The sequence below is a fragment of the Phoxinus phoxinus genome, assembly GCF_949152265.1.
Source record: "Phoxinus phoxinus genome assembly, chromosome: 3".
Lineage (NCBI taxonomy): Eukaryota > Metazoa > Chordata > Actinopteri > Cypriniformes > Leuciscidae > Phoxinus > Phoxinus phoxinus.
The window spans coordinates 13,917,507-13,934,692 of record NC_136878.1 but is presented as its reverse complement, the minus strand read 5'-3'; the positions used below and the strand labels follow the sequence as shown (position 1 = coordinate 13,934,692).

Below are 17,186 nucleotides of genomic sequence, written 5' to 3'. Positions count from 1 at the left end.
AATGTCACCTTGCTATCTTTAGTTTTGATCACAGTCTGATTATCTTAGAATTGTACATTTCTGATATGGATATTTCTTGGACACAGCCACCTCTGAAAACAGATGAAAACACGCATTTTCTGTAAAGACCCTTTGAAATTATATATCTATTTTGAAAAGCGCTAAATAAATGTGAATTGAATTGAGTCTCTGAATTGTACAAATCTTTAAGTTGCCTAGGCAAGTTATATTGTATGACTAAATCATCAAAGGACACAATGATCCTTCCTCAAACAGATCATATATGTATATAAACGGTGTGGATTCATCAGGGTGTTACTTCTCATATATAATACCTGGTTTTAAATTTCACATGCAACTGGTTTGGATCTTTGTTCTCTTCTTCCTGTCAGGCATGTTTTTTCTATAATATTAGGCTATTTCTTGAGTCCTTTGATTTGACTACTGAGGTTGGCTCACCTTAACTCAAAAAATACAAAATACAAAAAATATTACATTTTCAAGAGAATTCATAAATTTTTATTTTGTTTACATCCAATGAGTTAAAATCCATAATGAATTTGAGTTTCACAGTATATATGCTCAAATAGTAAAATAGAGTTTTAATAATCCTGTCCCTGTGAAGGCTTTAGGGCTTATTATAATGTTATCATCGTCGACTAATAGCTTTGAGACTGAGATTATTTACCTTTGCTCTGCAGGGACCCACCTGGATTTTTGACTCTGAAATCACAATGGCAACAAACTCCTCCTTCCTTGTTCTAAATCTCTCCTGATGTTTTTATCTCGCTTAACCTCCAGTTTAGTCTACTTCATGTCTTTGTGGACACAAGTAATCCAGGAATAATGCCACACCATCATAATCTTGTTTTCATGACTCTTGTAGTCTTTGGGATGGTACTGAGTGGGTATGTAATTACTCTTTATTACTATTTGTTGGTTTGACTTTCTATTTGGTTCGTGAATTGATGTGATAATACCTCAGAATTAATGCAAGTTCTTGATTGTTTAAAAGTGTCTAGATTAGAAGTACTTGAGTCATTTTTCAGAAGTTGAGAAATACTCTATGCACAATATTAAATTGCATTTCTTTGAATCTGTTGCAGACTGAAATATTCAAGGGTAGTCTGATAATATCTTCCCAGTCATTTTCATCAATGTCACATTATAAGTTCTTACTCCTTGCCTTCTGCAACAAAATCAGATTGTCTGCTTTGTGATGGCTTATCGTAGAGTAAAATTGGGATATGAAGTGTTTAACTTCAGTATCCTTAAGAAAAAATCTATATCCAAAAAGAAATCAGGGTAAGACTAGCTATTCAGGGTAAGACTAGCATGTCTAATGTTAACCAAATGTCTTATCTGCAAGTATTTAAAGAAATCTTTTTTGTGGCTATTATGCTTAACATGTAACTCATCAAATGACATAAAAACACTCATATATCCTGTATATTCCCACATCAATCCAGATACCGAACTGAAAAAAACCCATACTAGTACGGTGAAAACTTGTTTTATCAGTCAACACTGAGCATGTTTGCATGCACCATTACGCTGACAACTCACAAAAATCAGCTTATTGAAATAACCTGTTGGCCTGGTTTACATGCAAACCAATTAAGCCGACAACGTAGGTAAATCGCGCCTTTATCAATAGGCTACATCAGGCTATTTCCCAGCAGTGACGTCAAAACGTTCCATTCACATTAGGAGCAATAGGGGAATAATTTGTGAATTAAAAGTGAATGATTTCCCAAAGTGAATGATTGCAGAAAAAAAAAATATAGGTTTGTATTGAACATTGATGGAGCAATAAACTTTGTATGAAAATAAATCATAAAAGTGGTTCATGTTGTTTAAAAATCGTATAAATGTATGAGGTGGCAAAAGGCTCACCAGCATGGGGCAAAAGGCACACAGTATTGATTTAAATACTTTAGAGAGAATTTAAAAAAATAATAATAATGTTTAAGTTAATACTTTACTTTACAATTACTTTATAGTATGTACTTTTTTTGTTAAATAAATATACTGTAATTAAAATATGTTAATATAAAAATGTATTTTAAAAATACAGACACAAAATTATTAAAAAAATTAAAGATGATGAATGCATTGATGGAGATCCCATAATAATTTAATATAGATGTACAGTAGTAGCCTAACAATTTTTTATTTATTATATTTATATCATATTTTTAAATATGATTGTTTCATTATAAATAGGCTGTGGGTATTATCTCTAAGGGGGACAGCCAACTTTGATATTACCATCTGAATTTAACCATGTCATGTCAACTAATGAGAAAGTCAGCCGGAACGTGCATGTAAACGCATTGTGGATATGATAGGCGAGCTCTGATTGTACTTGCACTCTGAATGTTCTGATCTGTGCAGGGTTCCCACGGGTCCTTGAAATCCTTGAAAGTTTGTGAATCTGAAAAAAAAAAAAAATCAAGGCCCTGGAAAGTTTTTGAAAATAAACACGCATAGATACAAGTCCTTGAAAGTGCTTGAATATATTTTGTGCAAGAAGTTTTCTGGAAAAAAATCCATATTATTCCCTCCGGTCCGCTAATGTGTTATTTCTCCAGCACTTCGTGGCCTATGCACAATAGTTGATTTACGTTATTTGCATTTGAGCGTTACGTTAAGCGTTTCCCACGTGAGGTAGCCTACTTTGTTTTGTATGTTGCCATGAAATTCACGCGCACATGAAACTACTGCGATGTTAACTCAATGTTTGTTGTTGGACACAACAAATGTGTCCCCACATGAAGTCCTTGAATTTGAGGGTATTGGACCTGGAAAGTCCTCGAAAGGGCCTTGAATTTGAAGTTAACCGTGGTATGGGAACCCTGTCTGTGATCAAGATTTGACAACTCTAATAATGAGTGGGTTTTCTTTTACCTGTCAGGGATTTCGTTTTTTTTTTTTTTTTTTTTTTTTGTCTAACAACATTGTTTTATTAGTGTAGCTGTCATGACACAGGCTGCCAGTATGCTGGTATGCAATTTTTTATTATTAAAATGGCAACAACAACAACAAAAAATCAAGTAAATTGTTTTGATTTGTCGATCATTGTTGTTTGTACGACAGCAAACAACAGGGAAGTCTTTTTTTCCTTTAGCTACAAACAACAAAGGTGAATGGAATTTATGTTATAGGTTGGAAAACAAACATGTTTGACATACACAAATGGAAATGTTTAGTTCTGCTGAAAGATGTGACCCTCTTAACTTGCTTAGCTAGTTCAACCTGTTCAGTTCTAGACAGTTCTTTGTCAGTTTTATTCCAATTGACTCACAAAGGGTCGATACTCAGTCACAAGCTACTTTTTTGGTATCGAACCGTGTAAAAAGAAACATAGCCTATTAACATTATATTAATACAAAATATGGGTTCATCACTTTCGCATAGGCTACTTTAAATGTAAACACGGATAGCCTACAGGCGGATTAGTGTTTGTTGAGAATGTTCAATAATTATGTGATTACTACAGTGATGCACACAAGCACAATCAATAAAAACTCCTCCGATTTGGACTAATAAAATGAAAGCTTTAGCATAAGTTCTGCCAGAAAGACTTAATTACAAGTCAACGTCACTTATTACCTTCGCATCTATCCAATCATGTCCTTACTCGCTGTATAAAAGCTAATTCAAATGTAATCATCTAGTCTGTTATCCAGTTTCCACCGTGACGCTGGTTCTCGTGCCGATGATGGATTCGCCCTCTGTGGGTGAACTTCGGACTTCAGAGTGAGTGATTTGTGATTTGAATAAAGTAGCCTAATATTTTTGGTTCTTAAAACAGATCAGTTTAATTCTCCATTCTTAAATATTTTGATAGAAATTTCACAAATATATTATGTTTATTTAAAATAAATAATTGGTTAGTCAAATACTAAATTCATTTAGTGAAATGTTAGACAAAATGAACTGTTGGATTTTTAGTCAATTATTTTTGTATGTTCAACTCAAACCATCAAGTAAATATTCAGAGATTTTATTAAGTTAAAAAAGTTAAGGTTACAATATGCAATATTTTTTGCTTTAAAATTTACAAAAATCACAAGGCCAGTGTTATGTATTTTGTTAAGTGGATTACTTCCAATATCCCAAATGTTTCCAACTATTTTTAAATCGTGAGAAAATTGAGATTTTAACCAAGGAAACGGGGCGTGTGAGCCAGGGGTGAGCAGGGGTGAGCGGCGTCATAGGCCCTGTCCCAAATGGTGCACTTGATGTGGACTTTCGGTCTCGTGGACTTAAATTGCGCGTGCTCGCTGAGTCTACGAGTCCGTAGACCGTCCCATTCATCACTTTAACTCTCTGAAGTGTGCTCAGCAGCGCCCCCTTTGTACCCTTGAAGCGGTCTTCCGCGAAGCCCGCATAGATGCAGGCTTCACGCACTTTAACTACCCAGGAATCCTTGCGAATTTGCGAAAGGCCAATCAGACAACGAATGGGAGGAGCTTTCGCTCACGTTAACATGGATGAGAAGAAAATATTTAAGTGTAAATATCATTATGGTTTTTATGACCTATGTGTACATTTTACCAGTTATTACCTACAGTTTATACAAACATTATGATCATCAACCAGTGGTTGATGTCTCAAACATAAATATAAATATATTTATATTTTATAAACATAAATAGCTTGCTGAATAATAGGCTACGATCGCATTATGATTCATTAAATAAATAGAACCGAATGGCAGGGCTTTACTGAGTCATATATAAATGTAGAAATATAATATTTAAACAACAACCGGACCGTCTTCCTATTTCCGGCGTGACGATCGAGTCTGTCCCAAAAATACCTCTCAATGCGCCCTCGTGGACTCGCGCCAAGGGCCCTTTAGGTCTGCACTACATGACGTCAGCAAAGTGTGGACTCTGAGGAAGTCCACAAGTCCGGAGTGTGCCATTTGGGACAGGGCCATATTCGCGTTACCCTCGGTTTCCGCTCGTACTGCGCATAGACAGTATATAAACTGGACACAGCGACCCCATAGGTTTCAACGGAGAGAAATTAAGTCAATTAGAAGCACTCACTTCCTGATCACAAGGCGAACTGCGCAGGCTCAAACTGAGCTTGACGACCTAGATGTGACGTGAGCAACCTGTAGATCTTCTAGTAGTTGTGCCGAGAGAAATCTGAATCATTCCCTTCCGAATCTCGCAGAGACGGAGAGCGTGGGTATTTGCTGTCCATGAGCTAGCAACGGGAGCAACTTTATCACTCTCTATGGGCTTCTCCCTTGACTTTATGCCTCCACGTCCTCCCGATTGCTTGCGAGCTTCTCTGCCTGTCCATACGGTAATTTTTCGACTTGTGCGACAGAGTCGCGCGGGTATGACGCAATCGTTAGCCTATTTTTACAAAAACTGCTTCTACGGGGCCATAACGTAAGATACAAGGTAATGGAGCCTTTTATACATTTTCGTGTTTCTTTAGAAATAAACAATGGACAAACGGTGTCTTTAAACGCCTCAGATGTAAAGTTATTCGCTGTCAAAGTGACGCCAAAATGAATGGGAGTCAATGGAATGCTAACAGCAGGTGGGGGTCCGCTAGCCAATGGCGGCGCCCAGGTCGGATTCAATGTCTTTCGGAACACTGCCCCCCTGGTACTGCGTGGAGTCCTGGACAAATGCGGAAGTTGTTGTAGTTGTAGCCATAGACATGTATAAAGGCTAGATGGCTCAAGGCGGAGTCAGCTGTGTCGTCAACTTGGTGGCCATCTTAGGTCAGGAGACTGCGCTGCTGTGGACGGAAGGTGAGTGACAAATGCTCGTAACTTGCTGAATTCTTGATTTACAAACGGTTTGGTTTATTACAAACCTTATTAACGTGGCTATGATTTGTGCTGATGCCGATGTTTAAATTGTAGCTTCACGTTTTGAGAAACGCTTAACATTGCAGCGTAGCTGTGTGTTTCATGGCATCCCTGACGTTTATGACACACCAAGCCGTTTGAAAATCGGTTGAAAATTGAGCAAAATATAGTTATTTCAGCACTACATGCACAATAGACTTTAATATTATAACTGGACGAGCGGTGCTGTCCTAAGATGGCCGCCGTGTGACGTCGTCGGGTCCCATTGGCTCTCAGCGCCGGTAAGCCATCTAGCCTTTATACATGTCTATGGTTGTAGCGTCCATAGACATGTATAAACATAGACATGTATAAAGGCTAGATGGCTCAAGGCGGAGTCAGCTGTGTCGTCAACTTGGCGGCCATCTTAGGTCAGGAGACTGCGCTGCTGCTCCCTGCTGCTGTGGACGGAAGGTGAGTGACAAATGCTCGTAACTTGCTGAATTCTTGACGGATTTACAAACGGTTTGGTTTATTACAAACCTTATTAACGTGGCTATGATTTGTGCTGATGCCGATGTTTAAATTGTAGCTTCACGTTTTGAGAAACGCTTAACATTGCAGCGTAGCTGTGTGTTTCATGGCATCCCTGACATTTATGACACACCAAGCCGTTTGAAAATCGGTTGAAAATTTAGCAAAATATAGTTATTTCAGCACTACATGCACAATAGACTTTAATGTTATAACTGGACGAGCGGTGCTGTCCTAAGATGGCCGCCGTGTGACGTCGTCGGGTCCCATTGGCTCTCAGCGCCGGTAAGCCATCTAGCCTTTATACATGTCTATGGTAGCGTCTATCAAGCACCAAACGTTAGCTTGTTTCGTGCAGGTGTTATGGAACACAATTATTCTTTACCGATTGCAGCTGGTTCTGTCGACAAAGACAAGTCCCATAAACGTACAGGTCAATTTTATATATTCCAAAATGTAGCATTCGGTTATGTTTATGTAAGGAAAGTATTATTGCTTTAGGCTTGTGTTTAGTTTATTGACATTGTTTATCACGTCTGGTGTTTATGGCCATGTAAATAAATATAGCATGTGTTATACATAAAGATTAATCTGTCTTTTGGCAAATGATGTGGGTATGTTCGAATGTTCTTTTACAACAATGGTTTAGAACACGTAAAACCGTTATCACAACAATGAATTCGACAAAATACAGTAACATCTATGTTAAAGGAGAACTCCGGTCAATTTTAACATTGAGCTCATTTTTTTGTATATTTGAAGTGCTGTCAATACAGAGAACAACGACAAAAATCTGTGCTGCCTACACTGTGTTATCCTCTTTTTAAAATTTGCACCCTGTTGACTTCAATGGGGCACGCTTTAAACCTGCTTTTAGCCTCTTAACATCTTTGATGTGTCATTACAAGTGCCCAGCCATGTTAGATGATTCCTTCAGAGTGAACACGAGTGAATCTGACTGCAGTAGATGTGAAAGATATGAATAAAAATGATGTTATTTCAGCCAGCGCAAATACCTGTATTTACATCCTGTTTTCGGTCGAAGTCCAAAGTAGTCGATTGTCGAGTTCACGTGCGTGATCATAGGTAACTCGACAATCGACTACTTTGGACTTCGACCGAAAACAGGATGTAAATACAGGTATTTGCCCTGTATTGGCCCTGTACTGACGGCCGCGTTCTCCCGCGGCCGTCAGTCTTGTCCTGCTCGCCACAGTAAACATAATGAATGGCGACTGTAGAACGCAAGAGCCCGAATCCCGAACATTTTTGGCGATCTCGAAATCCCAGGCAGACTCGTCACGGAGACTCACTAGTAGCCTAGCCTTGTTGTTTAACTGCTCTCTTACCAGTAGGCGTGACTTGGGAGTGGCCTCGTAGGGCAGCGAAACAAGTGGATTCTGGGAGTTGGTGTCTTTCGTCCACATGAGCCACAAATACATTTTCTGGCTTTTCTCAGTCTAGAAGGCTCCAAATTAAAAAAATAATTTCACATTTCTACTACATAAATGACCCATTTTAAATACACATTCATCTTTCCAGAGGTGAAGTATCCCTTTAATGTGAGTGATATAGAAGCACCAAATTTAGTACACAATATAAGCATACCTTATTAATAAAGCATAGCCTACTTTATAGAGGCAAACAGATTATATCTGATCAGATTATATGTTATGAACAACACCCATAGAAAACCATTATAAAACGCTTAACATGCAATGTGTGTTGCATGTTCAATAAGGTGTATTGGCTACTGAGTTATAATATCACTGTCTTACTGCATTGACGTTAAGCTTTTTCGTAATAATAGGCTCTATGGGAGGGAAACTATATAGCCTACAGACAAGAGCTTATATGAACGTGCAACGTTTCACGTTTATGGCATTTTCCTTCCTGAGCCTGTTAAAAAGAAAAAGCTTAACATGAAATTCTGCAGTTGCATTTAACTTTGCATACATGGGAGAGCAACCAGTCCGAGAGCGCAGTGAAGTAAGTTTAAGGTTTGATATTCGCTGCATTTTCTAAAGGGACCGTCTGCAAATTCCACTCACAAAAATATATAAACGTCCAAATATTCATTCAAATGAACGATACTTCCAGTGTTATAGTAAATGCCTAGTGGGCAGGCTGACTTATCCTAGGCTACTGTATGTCCAGCCAATATCTCGATTTAACTCTTTTTTTATTATTATTATTACTGTAAATAGTTTTTCTATTCATGTTCCAAAGTTTTAGTACGTTGATAGTCAGGTGAAATTTTGCATTATTCACCTGTAGTAAGTCACCAAAAACCCTTTACAGTAAAAAGCCTATTTACAGTAAAAATAGTTTACTGTAAATAGGCTACATTAAGGGAGGTATTGGGACAATTTCACATGTAGTAAGCCAGTCTAGTCACAAAGAACATACTTCAACCATTTTGAACATGAAAAAACCCTTTTGGTGAATTACAGTATTTTTCTGCAGAATACAGGCTACATACATGAAGGGAAGTATTGTCAAAATTTTACTTGTAAGTCAGTCTTACAGGAACCTTCTACAAGCTTTGGAATTTGAAAATGTGTGTTTTTAAATATTAAAAGTAATTTTAATGAAAACAAATTATACGTTTTAACGCAGTTAGTGGAATTGGCAGACGTTCCCTTGTGCATCATGAGCTGTGGTAGCGCTTCAAAGCATTCTCATGTATGCAGCTACACACACGTAGGGCCTAGGTGAATTTCAATTAATATTTCTTGTCGATATACAATGGTTGCATATTGTTAAAACTCATTGTGCTATATGTAAGACTATATAACAGTGGCAAGGGTCAAGGGAAAACAAATGTCTTGCGAAAATCGTCTTTTAACATTTACAAACAGACATTTTCAAATTCTAAAGCTTGTAACCTATACTATGTATACAATGTGTAGTCAGATAAAAATAATCTTAATATGAACACAAATTCTGCGAAATTGCACGTTTTTTCAGTTTTTTAGTCTTAATCTGCATCACTGTTTGTACTCGTTGTGAATACGCAACGCAGGCCAAAAGAAGTAATTAGGTGATTTGTTTTGTTTTATTGATAACTTTTACTCAGGACATGCTAGCTGGCAACAAAGGATTCCATTCATTATGCTAAGCTAAGCTAGCGGCGACCCTGCCAAACTAAAACATCGTATGAGACAACTAAAACAATGTATGAGACAAAAATGCATTTGCCCACCTATCTAAAGGAAAGACTGTGAATAAGCCCTATTTCACAAAACGTTATGGAGTGTTCTGTTATGTGAAAATGTTTTTCCTGTAGCTAGACTAGTGTTTTTGTAGGTAGTTTTTAAAGACTAATTAGTAGACGTGGGCCAGTATTGGTTATTTCTCAGATTTTGTTAAGCTTTTGGTTTACCTCAAAATAATTGTGTAAATACAGTAAAATAATAGGCCTGCTGATACTGACATTGCGAGCTCTATGCTTTCCTATGGCTCTGTAACATTTGGTTAATGTTTGTCTCCAGATACTGTTTAAATTAATATAGAGATTTTATGTTTGTATTCAACATAATACCTGAAATGAATGTATATGTGACACAAAAAGGCTGTTTATTATTTTGGCCGGTAAAAAATATGCTTGGCTGGTAGATTTTTTCATCTACCAGTCCCCATGGTAGGTGAGCCAAAAAGTTAATTTCGGACCCTGATCGCTGCCATAGTTTGAGCAAACTCCCCACCACAATCATTCCCTTTAAATATACTATTAAGTCTTTAATGGTTTGCCAGCTGATGTAACTTTGGATAATATAATTCATTAAATTATAATATTATAATAGAAAATCTTACAACAATCAGTGTACTGACAAGTTTATTCTTTGCATGAAAACACCTGAATTAGCCTAATTGAACACTGTCTGGGTGTATTAAAACTTTAGAATGATTTTCGTATATAGACCTGCAACAGTGATAAGGTAAAGCTAAGAGTGGTCCAGACCAACCTTCCGAACGTATGACTTACAGAAGGTATACTTAACTAAGAACGTTTTGGGAAACACGTATTAACGATAAGTACAGATAAAGGTACAGCTTAAAGCTACAATATGTAATCTTTTTTCGCCACTAGGGGTCGTTAACCTCTTACAATAACAAAGGTGTAGGTTTAGGACGCAGTGACAAATTGATATATATTATGCTGTAGTGAGGGTCCCGCCTCTTGGTTCTGTGACCGGGGCCCAACATTTGGTGCTACGCCCCTCCAACGGCAAAACAAGTTTGTCAAGCACAAAAAACCTTTAATGTACTACTACTGTATATTTGAGATGTCATGTTTTGATGAAAGGTTGACAGGCTGAAAGGTGCTGTTATTATCTTTGTTTTTTACAAAACATTTACTGCTAATAATATTATTATCCATGTGGAGACATTTCCCCACAATGTAGGGAAAACCAACACGACACACACGCACACACACACACACGACACACACACACGGCACACACACACACACACACGCATTTATGTGACGGGTGTCTGACGAATCGGGGAAGGATACGCCATGACTGATGACACCCAATCATAGAGCCGAGCGTGAGCCTCTGCGTCATCGTTTGTAAAGTCCTCCGTTTTGACCGTCTTCACTAAAACGCCCTCCAGAGATTCAAAACGGGGTCGGAGCATTTCTAAACTTCTTCGTTTTAGGTCTTCGTTTTTGCCGTTGTAGACTGGACGGGAGGTGCGTGCAAACGTAGCAAAAGGTCTCCGTTTCTAAACGAAAACGCAGTAGTGTGGATGGGGCCTTAGGGCGTGTCCGAATCCACTTTTGCTAGTTTAACGATGGGAAAAATGGTCGCATCAGGCGCATGGTCTAAAAGGGTTGTCCCTATTCTCTTAATGAGTAATGTGGGTGTGTTTTGGGATTTACGTGTGTTAAACCAATCAGAGTCTCATCTCCCATTCCCTTCAAATGCTAGTTGCGCTCGCGTCATGGTGAATTCACTATTTCGTGACGGAATATTTGACAGTGGAAAAAAAGACAGAACGCATCTCTAGAGCGCGTGGAGTGAGGCAACTGCTCGTGCGTGAGGTAAAAGTGAGCAAGCAGACCATCTACGGGACAAGCCGGATTCCACCATATCTTTATATACACAATAATAATCTTTTATATTGTAATCCTTTTATTTTAAATATTTGGCATGTTTGTGTGCTGCTGTGCGTCCCTGTGTGTTTAATAAGCAGAGTGTACGCGCGTTGTGGACCCGCCTATGGGCACACATTACTAACGCGCTCTATTTCTGTTGCCTGAAAATAGCAACGTGCCAACAATGACCAGCATGCCCATGGGCGCACAAATGGGCGCAAATGCATTTGCTATTTCAACAACGCAGCGCAGGATGTGAAAATGAGAACTGTGTCGGACTGAAACTAGCAAAAAAACACTTAATTGCGTCGCACTTGGCGCTGCATTGTGCCGGGTGTAAGATAGGGCCCACAGCGTCTCATGAAATGGTGGCGACAACACTACTTTGATAACTGAAGCCTTTTTTAGTTTTTCTGAGCTACTTCTGGTTTAAAAATCAAAGAATTTTGAACCAATTCACCAAAGTGAGGTACATGCGTTATTCGGAGTGGTGATTGGCTGCCACTGCTGGACGGTAGCCTATATTAATTTACATAGTGTCTGAGCATTTCTCGCTTTATTCATGAGAATAAACTCTTTTAACCCAATCACTGCACTGTATTACGCATGAGGTCGCATTACAGCGGATAATTCAAACGTCACAAAAGACCATTTCAGCGCTGTTCCTTCACCTCTGCCTGTTCAGCGTTGCGTTTGGGGTTAAATACATTTTATGACATTTTGGGGGTTAAAGATCACAACACATAAAATAATGTGTATTATTTAAATGTACTAAAAATGAATTTAAACTAAACAGGTTTTATAGAATAAAGTGATATATGTTGTGAATTTATCAAATTATTTTAAAAGGAAATAATGCACTTGGACACAAAAATATGCACGTCATGTCATTGACCCAACAATAGTATGTAATGTAACAACATGCTCTAAACATGAACCAGCACCATGTATGCACACATATTTAATCATGTCTTCTTTAAATGAAATATATTTCTGTCCTCATGAAGTAATGTCTTTTTTCACAGGTTAATTTACATAAGCACCAACCAGAACAGGTGAGTTTAGTACAGACATATCCACGACAAAAACAGTGCAGATGCAGATGTGTTGTACTCTTGATTTAGGAAGATTGCATTGCTATATATATATATATATATACATAATTACTTTTTTTTACTGTTTTCAGTTGCAAACAACAGATGATAGAACAAGTCTTCAGAAAGTAAGTAATGATGTAATGCATACATATACATCTGATCTCTCTCTTCAACACACACACAAAACAAATAAACACATGCACAATCTGTACTTACTTACTGTATGTATATTCTTATGTACACCAAACGCACACCATCATAATTCAAATTAGTAAGAGATTGATTCTGTTATTATCAGGTCAGAAGAGAAGCTTGAGGACTTTGGATTGCGCTCATCTCCGGGGTCTGTAAAACTTTATTTCTTATGCTCTTTATACTTGGTATACTTGGTATGGACACACAATCAAAAGGAATAATTTACTCCAAATATTTTTATTGGTTTCCAGTGACAGTACAGAATAAGACATCATAAACAGTAAACAGTAAGATATTGTCCATTATTAATTGGAAAAAATATATATCATTTAATAATAATCATTAAATTCCCCCTACAAAGATCCTTCTAATAAACAAAAATGATGTACCATTGCTAGTTACAGGTGCACAAGGTAAACCCTTAATGTCATTTAAAAAGGGATCCCAAGTCTTATAAAAAATGATTTAAGTGAACCAGAGAGTGAGTATCTTAACATTTCAAGTCCAATACAGTAGAAAATGTCCTGTATCCACCTGTCATGTGTTGGAGGAGAAGTATGCCTCCACTTAAAGGAGAACTCCGGTCAATTTTAACATTGAGCTCAATTTTTAGTAAATTTGGAGTGTTGTCAATACAGAGAACAACGACAAAAATATGTGTTGCCTACACTGTGTTATCCTCTTTTTAAAATTTGCACCCTATTGACTTGAATGGGGCACGTTTTAAACCTGCTTTTATTTCTCTTATCATCCTTGATGTGTCATTACAAGTGCCCAGCCATGTTAGATGATTCCTTCAGAGTGAACACGAGTGAATCTGACTGCAGTAGATGTGAAAGATATGAATAAAAATGATGTTATATCAGCCACCGCACATACCTGTATTTAGTTCCTGTTTTCGGTCGAAGTCCAAAGTAGTCGATTGTCGAGTTCACGCGCATAGGTTTAGTTACTTAGATCACGCGCGTGAACTCAATATATGTGTTGAGCGTCTGAAATACATTAGACCAAAAGGTTACCAGCTTACTGTATGTATATTCTTATGTACACCAAAACGCACACCATCATAATTCATATGAGTAAGAGATAGATTCTGTTATTATCAGGTCAGAAGAGAAACTTGAGGACTTTGGATTGCGCTCATCTCCAGGGTCTGTAAAACTTTATTTCTTATGCTCTGTTTATACTTGGTATACTTGGTATGGACACACACAATCAAAAGGAATAATTTACGCCAAATATTTTGTAATTTAGTTTTCTTAGCACGTTTCTTGGATAAAAAAAAAAGTAAAATCTTGTTCAAGTATACACTGTTATCCATTAAGCTGATAAATGTGAATTTGATCCATAGTTACTGACTGCTCAGCTTAGAAACATTCTTGGTTCATGGCTGTTTTTATGGTTCTGATCAGATGACCAGATGAAATGTAATTTGTGTTACAGGTTTCTGTACAACCAACCCAGCACCTTGGTAGGGTGAGTATTATATTTTTAGTATTAACTTGTTTTTGCCCATTTCCACCCATGATTAAAGTGCTGTGTATGTTTTGTGTTTTTCATACAGTCGGACAGATGTTGTCTCTATGACACCATGGTTAGCCCCAATCATTTGGGAGGGAACCTTTGACCCAACACTGATTGATTCTATCTACAAACAACATAATCTCACCATAGCGACCACTGTCTTCGCTTTGGGAAAGTGAGTTCCTCATGATTCTCATCTTTCAATATTTCTCATTCCTATCCCCTCCTTTGTATTTCTTTCTTTGTTTTTGAAAATAGAAATGAGTAAAGAATAAAGTGATAAGCTAATCAGGATATATCTCGCTGTGTCTGTTTGTTAGATACACACGTTTCCTCAAAGATTTTCTGGAGTCAGCGGAGGAGCATTACTTTGTTGGATTTCGAGTGCATTACTACTTGTTTACGGATCAACCAGAAGCAGTTCCTGAAGTAAAGATGGGTGAAAATCATCATTTGACAGTTCGGAGGGTTCCGAGTTTGGACAGATGGCAGGACATAAGTATGGGCAGGATGGAAATACTAGAAAAACTAATAAAGAACGAACTGGCCAATGAAGCTGACTATATTTTCTGCCTGGACGTGGATGCAAAGTTCTATGGCCGCTGGGGAGTGGAGTCTTTGGGTCGTCTGGTCGGTGTGATACATCCTTGGTTCTTTGATTATCCAAGAGATCAATTCTCATATGAGCGTAGACCAGAGTCTCAAGCATTCATTCCAGCTGGGGAAGGTGATTATTATTACACGGCTGCTGCATTTGGTGGCTCATTGGCTGATGTACATCATCTCACCAAAACCTGCTGGGAACAGCTGAATATTGACATTGCAAACTCCATCGAGGCGATATGGCACGAGGAGTCTCACTTGAACAAGTATTTCCTTTATACCAAACCCAGTAAACTTCTCTCTCCTGAATATCTGTGGCGGGACATCAATGCTGCTGTGGGCCAAGTGAAAATAATTCGCTTCTCTCATGTAGCTAAAAACAATGCAGAAGTTCGCCCAAACGTGTAGCAGCTGTTGTCAGCATTCAGCTGACATGCTGTGTTTTTTAAAGGATTTGAGGGAGGAGGTTTAGGACCAGAAAACTGATCTGAAGCTGAACCAATTATGAACTTGAAAAATTGGGTTTCTGGGTACTACTGCATAAATATAATATAAATTTACTTTTCAGCATGATCTAGTATGCGTTCTATTTTGTTTATGAATACTGACATTACTAATGGATCACATGCCATTTTTTGAGGTTGATTGGTTTTTGGATGTTACTAGCAAATTCTGAATATATGTATACTTTTGTTTGTTTGTTTGTTTGTTTGTTTTAAGAAAACCATGTTTTCATATGTACCACTTGGTAATTAGGCAAAATTAACAAACAAAGCAAACAAATAATATTTGGGATAACCAATATATGAGCATTGATTGTTTGTTCTATTGATGATTTATTCTATGATTAGTTCTATTTTCTCTTTAAATAAAATACCTACACTATTCTGTTCTGACCAGTTGCATAGCTTGATCAAAGGCTTAAAAGATAGTGTAGGCTACAATTTGAGAAATGAACTCCAGAAAGCAGTCTTCATAACTTTAGTTACTTTACTGGTGATTGTTCTTCTCAATATATATATATATATATATATTTTTTTTTTGTAAAACTACAAACAAGAGAAAATATGTATGAATATTATGATCACATTTACATACACAAATCAAGAATAATATTGTATGATTACAGTATGATTTTTTTACCTTACAGGTTGCGTTAACCAAACAATTTCCATCATTGACAGAATTTTTTAGCAGTGACGGAAAAATCTGAAACCGTCCGTCCTTTTGACAGATTACGCTGAGGCTGATGTAGCCTATTGTAACTTGTAACTGTAATTTTCACCCCTGTGCACTTGGTGGGTAGTACCCCAGAGTGCAGTCTGGACGATGGGGCGTGGCGACACTTTAGGGCGGGGTTACACGTGTCGCTCCGCCCACCCCCAATTTAATTGGCTTATTATACAGCAATCTTATTGGCCCAGATGATTCAAGCCTGAGCATGCGCATTCTTTATGTACTATTTTTGTGAATGATTTGTCCATATTAAAGAAATATTAAATGCTAACTCTAATCGTATCTTATTATCGGTTTACCGTGGTAATTTTAGTTAAGATCTATTGGCTAATGTTTTATTGTTAAGACACAGAATAGACAAAGTTATTGTTTAAAAACGAACACTTGGTGACAGCACCTCAGTGTAGGCCTACTTAATAGAGTTGTTTTCATATTTCCATCAGGGTCGGTGGACCAGCTCAAACTCGGGATTTTACGCAAATTATGATAAATCGCTGTATTAAAGGAAAGACATCGGACAAACCCGAACGCAAGCAGCTGATTTTAAATTTTTAACGAGATTTGTTCTCCAATGCTTGCATTTTTTGGCACAAAGTGCAAATAAAATGTTTAATGGCAAACTCATATTTCCTTGTTTACCTGTTAAAAATTGTTTCAAATATTAACACTGGCATAGGTACTATTAAAATAAATCACCGCTGTAAATCTGTGCCTATAGCCTAACAGTAACCTACTTCAAATAGTTACTTTTTTATTACCTACTTACTTAAATTGAGCACATAAATAATATTATTTGCTATAGATGGACATAATATCTGGTTTAGTAGATTTGTTTTCCACTTTTTAGCACTACAGGTTTTTAAATTCCCATTGTACGCAAAAAAAAAAAAAAAAAAAAATGGCAAGGCCTTGTATTATTTGGTAGCCTATTTTTGTCTTATTTGTCACTTTCGGAACTGTGTCTTACTGAAATACAGTGAATTATCATTATGTAGTGTAAAATCCCGAGTTTGTTTTTATTCACCAATCCTAATGGAAAAATTAAGAAGCATACATTAATGAT

General features: G+C 37.3%; 1 protein-coding gene across 3 annotated transcripts; it reads left to right on the top strand.

Annotated features, from left to right (window-relative positions):
• Positions 1-806: 806 nt before the first annotated feature.
• Positions 807-15,777, top strand: LOC306995307 (globoside alpha-1,3-N-acetylgalactosaminyltransferase 1-like). 3 transcript variants are annotated; one of them, XM_079606799.1, is made up of 8 exons: positions 807-908; positions 12,494-12,523; positions 12,655-12,690; positions 12,864-12,908; positions 13,867-13,911; positions 14,204-14,236; positions 14,325-14,459; positions 14,605-15,777. In XM_079606799.1, exons 1-8 carry the CDS (start codon positions 847-849, stop codon positions 15,293-15,295), a joined length of 1,077 nt encoding a protein of 358 aa, XP_079462925.1. In that variant the 5' UTR covers positions 807-846; the 3' UTR covers positions 15,296-15,777. The 3 variants fall into 3 exon arrangements, with proteins under 3 accessions (XP_079462925.1, XP_079462926.1, XP_079462927.1); XM_079606801.1 differs by lacking the exon at positions 807-908 and adding an exon at positions 5,654-5,788; XM_079606800.1 differs by lacking the exon at positions 13,867-13,911.
• The last annotated feature ends 1,409 nt before the right edge of the window (positions 15,778-17,186 follow it).